This window comes from Silurus aristotelis, assembly GCF_946808225.1.
Source record: "Silurus aristotelis genome assembly, chromosome: 8".
NCBI classification, from domain to species: domain Eukaryota; kingdom Metazoa; phylum Chordata; class Actinopteri; order Siluriformes; family Siluridae; genus Silurus; species Silurus aristotelis.
In genome coordinates, this window is record NC_139581.1 from 4,847,252 (window position 1) to 4,855,414 (window position 8,163).

General features: G+C 38.4%; 1 protein-coding gene across 2 annotated transcripts; it reads left to right on the forward strand.

Moving 5' to 3' along the window:
* Positions 1–170: 170 nt before the first annotated feature.
* LOC310729643 (protein ENL-like) lies at positions 171–6,601 on the forward strand. Of its 2 annotated transcripts, none has more exons than XM_083548079.1 (9): positions 171–870; positions 1,784–2,109; positions 4,088–4,280; positions 4,412–4,496; positions 4,817–4,910; positions 5,050–5,137; positions 5,223–5,282; positions 5,393–5,464; positions 6,242–6,601. In XM_083548079.1, exons 1-9 carry the CDS (start codon positions 748–750, stop codon positions 6,368–6,370), a joined length of 1,170 nt encoding a protein of 389 aa, XP_083404205.1. In that variant the 5' UTR covers positions 171–747; the 3' UTR covers positions 6,371–6,601. The 2 variants fall into 2 exon arrangements, with proteins under 2 accessions (XP_083404205.1, XP_083404206.1); XM_083548080.1 differs by having other exon boundaries at positions 560–870; positions 4,415–4,496.
* Positions 6,602–8,163: the final 1,562 nt, after the last annotated feature.

The window sequence follows — 8,163 nt, forward strand, 5'->3', positions numbered from 1 at the left end:
TTGTGTGCTTTAAAATGACAATTTGATCACTACAGTTGTTCAGTCGTAGCAGGAAGACTAGTTTTAGAGTTTGTACTCGTGATACTGTTGATGAAAAAGACACTATATGAAACAGATTTTGGGGAAACTTGACTTTTCCACCCATTTGTGGTTGTACTTTTACCCCAAAGCTGGAGGTACACAATTGTATAGGACGTCTTTGGGTGTGGTAGAACAAAATTTTCCCTTTACTTGAACAAGGAAATGCTGACTGCACCCCAGGCCTTCTCACTTCACCTACATCAGTACCTGACTTTACTAACACCCTTGTGGTTGAATGAATCTCAAAATTGAGTGGAACAAAAGGAACGTGCAAGTGTCTCAAAAGCCAATAATACCAGGTGTTTTCAAACTTTTGACAGCCTGTGTGTGTGTGTGTGTGTGTGTGTGTGTGTGTGTGTGTGTGTGTGTGTGTGTGTGTGTGTGTGTGTGTGTGTGTGTGTGTGTGTGTGTGTGTGTGTAAAACAGAGGAGTTTTAGTATGTTTGCTTTTAACTTCAACCTTTTTCCTAAACCAGGAGAGCAACCCCCCGGTCAATCACCTACACCATGATTAGCTCATGTTTAGCAACAAGAAACACAAGTTCCACCACAAACTCGTAAACTCTAAACTGGCAGGACGAGTCGCTCAGTCCAGTCTCTCTGGTCCTTGAGTTGCTCCTAGTGGGCTGTATATTTATCTTCGGTGCTCCGTTCCTACACTCGGGTCATGGTTGTGCATGAAGAACCTGGAATGATGCCCAGACCTGGTGTGGATTATTCCATCCTGTCAACAGTTGCGTCATCTTCTGTCTCTGACCATAAAAAGATCAAAACTCACCCTGCTATGAAGGTAAGTGTTTAATTATTGTATTATTGGCTCTAGTCAAATATGGTCTTTCTCAATAAGTGATATAGCAGGAGTTGGCAAACATTTAGTCTCTAAAGATCCAAATAAGCATAAAAGAAATTTCATGGACTTTGTCAGTGCATGTGATTTGGATGAAGTGTTTACATTTATGGGTCTGTTTCTTCCTTTTTCGATCCAGACACTTTTGTATTCATGAACTGGCCTTTAAGAGAACACATTACGTCTCTGTAGGTACTCAAAAGTATTGGGACATTGTGCTTTAGGCTTCTTACATGTACTTTACTGCACAGTGAAATTCTTTCTTTACAAATCCCAGTGATGTTAGGAAGCTGGGGTCAGAGCACAGAGCCATGATACAGCACCCCTGGAGCACAAAGGGTTAAGGCCCAAGAGTGGAAGCTTGGTGATACTGTAGCTTGAACCCCCTCTTCCTTCAACTTGGTTTGTCCTTCCGTCCACTTCCCCCATGTGGAATCCATCTGTGGTACTTTCATACAAAGTTGGAGGCACACAACTGTGTTTGGATTCTGTAACATGAAATTTGAGTTTATTCAGCCACAAGGCTGTAAGCAAAGTCAGGCACTGATGTAGGGTAAGGACGCAGCACAACCCTATTGGTCAGTCTGTCTGTCTGCCTAGCCATCAGATGTGGTTGGATAGGTCAGGTGTCCAAATATTTTTACCTACAGCTGTCTGTCTGTTTGTTTATTAGTTGTATTGCACCTTTCATATATAAAATGTACATAAAAAAAAAAGGACAAGAATTAGGGTAAAATTAGAGAAAATGTATATTATTATACAATTTAAAACAAGGATAAATATTTCTAAGCATATCAGTCAGCACTACAGTAATACATCATCAAAGTCTCTCTTCTCTCAAATCTCTTACATTTAGGAGTTGAATAAAGAAAAAAGAAAAAAACACAAACACCCCCAACCAAGTCAAGGGTATAGAGAAGAAAACTGTAAGAGCAAGACAACTCCTAGAGCACATGAAGGGGGGGAATCCATGCTGGAGTGGCCTTCATCATCATTCTCCTCAAGGATAAGCACAAAAACCCAGGTGGAAGCCAAAGTGGACTTCAAAGAACCCAAAATCACCACAAGAGAATCGAGAGGTGGCGATGGAAATAAAGGTGGAATGCAGGTGGAATTACAAGATGTGAACAAACGTCCTTCATCCACTACAGACTCGTTTCTGAGCACCAAAAACCTGAAGAGGTTGATCATAATCTCTTCATAATTTTATTTCCATTGTCCTTTGAAAATCTTCTACTCATAATGTCATAAATTGCAAAAAATTTTTATCATCTATCCGCCGTTAATAATCTACTAACTATATTCTAATGATCTCTCACATTATAATCTGCCTATGATTTTATTCATTGTTAGCATGCTTAGCCTGAACACTGGATTGTGATTGGCTGGAGCAGTGGTGGACAGTAATGAAGTAGATGTAATTTGTTACTGTACTTGAGTAGTTCTTTCACAAATCTGTACTTTACTTAAAGTCTTCCATTTGGGGAGACTTTAACTTCACGACATTTCAAAGTCAAATATACTTTTTACTCAACTACATTTTACGAAATCAGCAATCAGTGTCGAGCATTTGCTCTGTTTTGAACGTGTTCTGATTGGTGCTTGGTGTATCTACTGATCACCAACATACACTTCAGCCTCAGTTAAACAGCAAGCAGAACATTTAGAGAGGAATAAATGATGGAAGAAACTCCAGACTCAAACTCGCCACAACACCAGTATTCTTATTTGGACTATATATTTTTTTAAATAGTTGAAAATGTTTTGGGCTCCTGATAATTGTAAATCAGTGTGTGACTCATTATTATCATTCTATTAATAGATCTGTGTGTTAAGAGTAACATCAGTCTTTTCACATAAACCGAGTTGATTGAGTAATAAAAATGATAATACTAAAAATATAGCCGTAATAAATCAATGTACTTTTACTCAGTTTAAAGTTTAAAGGGACACTTTTACTTTTAATTAAAGTCATATTTTTCTTAGTGTATCTCTACTTTTACTCAAAGTACATGCTTTGTGTTTGCTTTTTGAGTTTTTATTAAAACTCAAATAAATGTTATTTAATGCCACGTCTTTGATTTGGAGCGTCAGAATTCTTTCTCTAACGAGTCGTATATAAAATAATAAGGAAAACGAAGGGTTGTTTTGTTTTATTTTATTCGTTCAGTCAGTTTTGCTTTGCAAATTTCATCTTAAACTTCTCCATGCATCAAAGTGACCATGGAATGAATTGATAATCTAACGCTAGAATGTGAGGACTTACACCATTTCAATGCTCTCCGCTTCACTTCAGGCCGTTCTTCACTTCCACATATTGTACTAACATCCTGTAACCCTCTCCCAGCCCTGGATTAGCCTTTACTTACTTCATAATCCTTTCCATAATTCAATTATAATCTACTAATAATTATATATGATTATATATCAGTTCAAAGTTGTATAATGTTTCTAATTTCATATTTCTCATCATATAATTCACATTATTCACACACGAGGTGGTATCAAAAGGTTACAAAATTGGTTTTGTAACAAGCCAACAGATGTCAGCACAAGGTTGCACGCACAGTCACAAGGAGCACCGACATCCATAAATCCGTGTGCCAAAAGACATCGTCTTGTGTACGTCAGGGAGCAGTGCAACTGGCCTCACACCTAAGTTTCTCATGAAAACAACATGATCCCACTTCCATACCAGATTTGGCTCCTGTGGACTTCGCCCTTTTCACAAAGAGGAAGCTCCAGCTCAAAGGTCACCGTTTTGATTCCAGCGTGAACAACAGGAGGTGCTCGACACGTTTTGAAAAGAAGACTTCCAGGAAACATTCCAGAAGAGACAGGAACGCTGGGATCACTGTATTGCTGTTAAAGGCGACTATTTTGAAGGTGTAAACGTAGATGAATAAAGTACTGTCTTGTAAATAGAGTTCATCTCAAAACCTTTTTATACCACCTCATATTTGTATCTGTTATAATCTAGAATTAGTACAGAATTGAGTGTTGAACAGATTAGAATCTTGTCACAATGAACTCTCCTCATATCCATCATAGTGTAATCTAATGTTGGTGGCAATACGGCGGTGTTTCTCAATCATCAGCAAAAGATGTTTTACTTCTATTATTATAAACACTGATTATTAATGTGTATGTTTCTATTAAGTTTGAAGGAATATAAAGAAGGATGCTCCATCAATGTCTCCTCTATTGGTGTTCCTCTTCCCCCCACCTGCCTGGAGAAGAAAAGAGCACAAGAAAAAAAACACTGGGTGAAAATGAGACATGAGACTCCAGCAGTGAAGAGACAGACTCATTTCGATTCCAATACAGAAGACAAAACTTTCTTAAGATCTGTGGTAAGAAAAGCTAATGATCGATAGTGTTTGCTTGCTGTATTAAATCTTTGTAAGTGATTGTTGTAATGTTTAAAGAATTCACTTAGCTAAAAGACACTGTGGTGATTCTGTAACTATGCGACTCTCTGAAGCAGTCATTCCAGTCCACCTCATCCAGGTCCAGCTCCTCTTCCAACTCTGACCCCAAGTTTGAGCCGACGCAGATGCACAGCCTGGGTATACGTTTCCTAAATCCTAATTTAAAGATTGTATCAGCTATTTTGAATGAAGTTTATGAATCTTTTATTTTAAAGGGGGTCGTTGGAATTGTCCTTGTTTTAAAAAAATATGGTATTGAGAAGATAGGGCTTGGAGAAGGTGGTGAGGAACATGGGTCCCTCAGAACATGTTAACTTAGCCTCAGGAAAAATATCCATGAGACAAGACGCAGGTTTGGAGTTTGAGTTTCTTCAGAAGCAGGATTGGGCCAAGGAGAGATTACACTCATTAAACTGGACTGTACAAGATCACTGAACGTGTGGGAATGTTGTATGCAGGACCTTTGCACTCCATGGTGGAACATGTGTATATAGACAACTCTGATGAGGTGAAGACGGCCATGAAGGACATCACCACAATCCAGGATCCATGGTACAAACCACATTTAACTCCTCAGCATATAAATCATTGTTGTTGCTTGATTTCAGCTTAAATTTTGTAAAAATGAATTCTTCCAGCATTTGCCCCAGTTTTTTTTTTTTTTATCAGTTTTACTTGCGTTCATCTCCAGCTTGCTCTTAGACAGTGACAGTTATGACATTGAAGAGCCTCAGAAGCAACTGCCACCCATACCCAAACTCAACACAAACAACCTTAAGGTAGGTTTTACCCTGTAAAAAGGTCTTACCCTAGGACACCACACAACTTTTTATACTGGTACTGAGTTCTTGCATTTATTTGTAGATATTACACAAGAAGAACCCAGATTTTTCCCAAAGAGAAAATGTTCTTCAAGAAAACAAGGTAAGAAGGATAAAAAACAAAAACCATTAAATACAAATATATATAAATAAATGAATGCGATATTTCAGTAGGTAACAGGAACATTATTATTGTGATTTCTGTTCTTTAAGGCTTACACAGAGGAGCTGGTGGACCTCCATCGCAGACTGATGGCTCTTAGAGAGAAGAATACCTTACAAGAGGTCAGAAACCAGCTTGTATCTTGGTTCCACTGAACCAGACCTTCTCTGAAGGCCTCAAAGCCAAATTCTGTGACCCTGGCAACACATGATGGCTAAAATATAATTGGATAAAAACCCACAACTGGGAGAAAAGCTGTGAAATTAAGAGAATAGTGTAATATAATACATATTCATCTCAAAAAATATATTCACATGTAAGTCGGTGATTCTGATGGAGTTTAGACCAGCAGAGAAGGTCTTTCTGGCCCTAATGGCCCTCCACGAAATGACTCACTGACTGATTAAATAGTTTAGTTTCACTCCTTGGCCTGTTGACTCAGTCAGGCACTGAGTCAACAGGCCAGGGAGTAAAACTGATCTATTAAATTGCTAAAGCGGATCATCCGTCTCCGCCCCCCCCCCCCCACCCCCGCACCCCACCCCACCCTGTATTCTACATCTGCATCTTTCAAACTAACCAAATGCATGTCTTCGTTCACCACATCCATAAACCTTCTCCTTGGTCTTCCTCTTTTCCTCCTTCCTGTTGGCTCCATCCTCAGCATTCTCCTACTGATATACCCCATGTCCCTCCTCTGCACATGTCCAAACCATCTCAATCTCACCTCCCTCACCTTGTCTCCAAACGTCCTACATGCGCTGTCCCTCTAATAAACTCATATCTAATCCTGTGTTCAAACGTATATACTGTGTATATATATATATATATATATTGTATGTGTGATTTCTTCACCCAAAAATAACACAGGACCTTACACTTATTTGTTTGTATCTTAGATAGTGAACCTCATTGAAAAGACGGGACTCTTCAACATCACCAAAACCACCTTTGACTTCGACCTTTTCTCCTTGGACGTACCCACTGTGCGTAAACTACAGAGCTACCTGCGGGCCAAGAGGTCATGACAAAAAGAAAATCCCAGTCTGGATGAAAGCTCTGTCTGGTATTCAGTGGTGGACATAATGGACATGATGGACATGGACAGGGATTGAAGGCGTTCGTATGGTTTTGCAGTTCATCAAAAGAAATCTAAGCATTTGTACAGTGTATGGAACTTTTTTTTTTATTACTAATGAATTAATTATAGACATTCCACATGAACAGGTTAAGAAACTGTAAAGTTTATTTAACATAAATGTAAGGTGTCTACAATGTCATCTACACTGCATTAGCAAAAGTATTTGGACACACGGCCACCCACCAATTAGGACATCTATAACTGTGCAGAAAGTCTCCGGATGCTGTAGGTTTCAGCATGATAATAACCCTGTGCATGCTCCAATGAAGACATGGTGTACAGTATGTTGAGGTTAAAGTGGAAGGACTCGAGTGTCCTGACCTGATAAGGTAATGAGATAATTGGAGCTCACGCTGTATCAAGGTAGCTGTCAAAATGCAAAAATGTAAATGAATTGAACACTAATTACAAACCAGATCTTCCTGACCTAATTAGAATGCCATATATAAGAAATGAGAAAAATAATGCCTTTACCTTTAATTTAGCATTGAACAAGTTTTTAAGATGCAAAAAAATTTTATATTGAAATAAAAAAATAGAGAATATCACTGAATTTGACTTTTTGTGTAATAAAACCCACATTCACATTTCAAACAGGTTGAAAGTTACATTTTTAGTTGAAACAAAAATCCTAAACGACAGAGGATAAAAAAACCCAGAAAATATAAAAAGAAAAAATGTAAACTTGCAATGGGGGAACAATTAAATCCATGGGAACTCGTGGGAGTCTTAAGGTTTTCCTCTGGAATTAGCAAAGCAAAAGTGAATACAATTGTAAAGACAAGAACTTGTACAGGGCTTATTGTGATAGTGGCCAATTAATATCAAAAGTAACAAATTCAATATCAAAATTAAATGATAAGCAAAAAAGTTCAGGATACCAGATTGTGGTGTCAAAGAAAGACTTTATTCAGGAGAAACAAAGTCAGACAGTTCCACTGAAGCATCCAGAACAGTGTCAATCTCAATATACCCTCTTCTGCCACCCGTGTAACACCCACCTTTTTATTTATTTACCGCATGCCCCACCATTATCTTCAAACAGTTTTCCAATTTAATAAAATAATGGTAGCAAAACCCATCCATCATTATTTTTTTCAAAAGTAACATGATTTACTCATAGTCCAGGCCTTGGCTTGTTTATACTCCTCTTACACGGAAACCACCTCAAACCCTGACCAGCTTTTCCTCTGACACTTTTATTACTCTTCACAAATCACCCTTTCAGAAGTTCAGAAGTACATTGTTCTGACTCATGCTTCAAATATGCTGAGTCTAACATACACTAATCACTTGCTTTGAAAATACTGATTTGTCTGAGTAGCACAAAAACACATGATAGAACCAAGTCAAGTCAAGTCAAGTCAAGTCAAGTAGGCTTTATTATCATTCCAGCCAAATACAGTGCAGTACACAGTGAAACTAAACAATGTTCCCCCAGGACCGAGGTGGTACGAGTCAAACCAGGTCAAACCAGGACTTTTGAGTTTATAAAAGAAGAGAACAAATTTCAAGGATTGGAAGATTTGTCTGTATGCCTGAACCATCGGTGGACCGAATGCTTTACTCCGTCAACAGTGCTGAAACTCTGACCTCCGAGGAACTCGTAGATTATCCAGGATCAGGTGTTCCAAGCGCTGAATGTTTACAGGAATGATTGCTGTGGGGTAACATTTTAAA

Excerpts from the sequence above, each read along its gene's own strand:
- LOC310729643 (XM_083548079.1), top strand. The coding sequence starts at position 748 with ATGGTTGTGCATGAAGAACCTGGAATGATGCCCAGACCTGGTGTGGAT. Across the intron at positions 4,281-4,411 it reads AAACTTTCTTAAGATCTGTG|CAGTCATTCCAGTCCACCTC; the intron begins GTAAGAAAAGCT and ends GACTCTCTGAAG. Across the intron at positions 5,465-6,241 it reads AGAAGAATACCTTACAAGAG|ATAGTGAACCTCATTGAAAA; the intron begins GTCAGAAACCAG and ends TTTGTATCTTAG.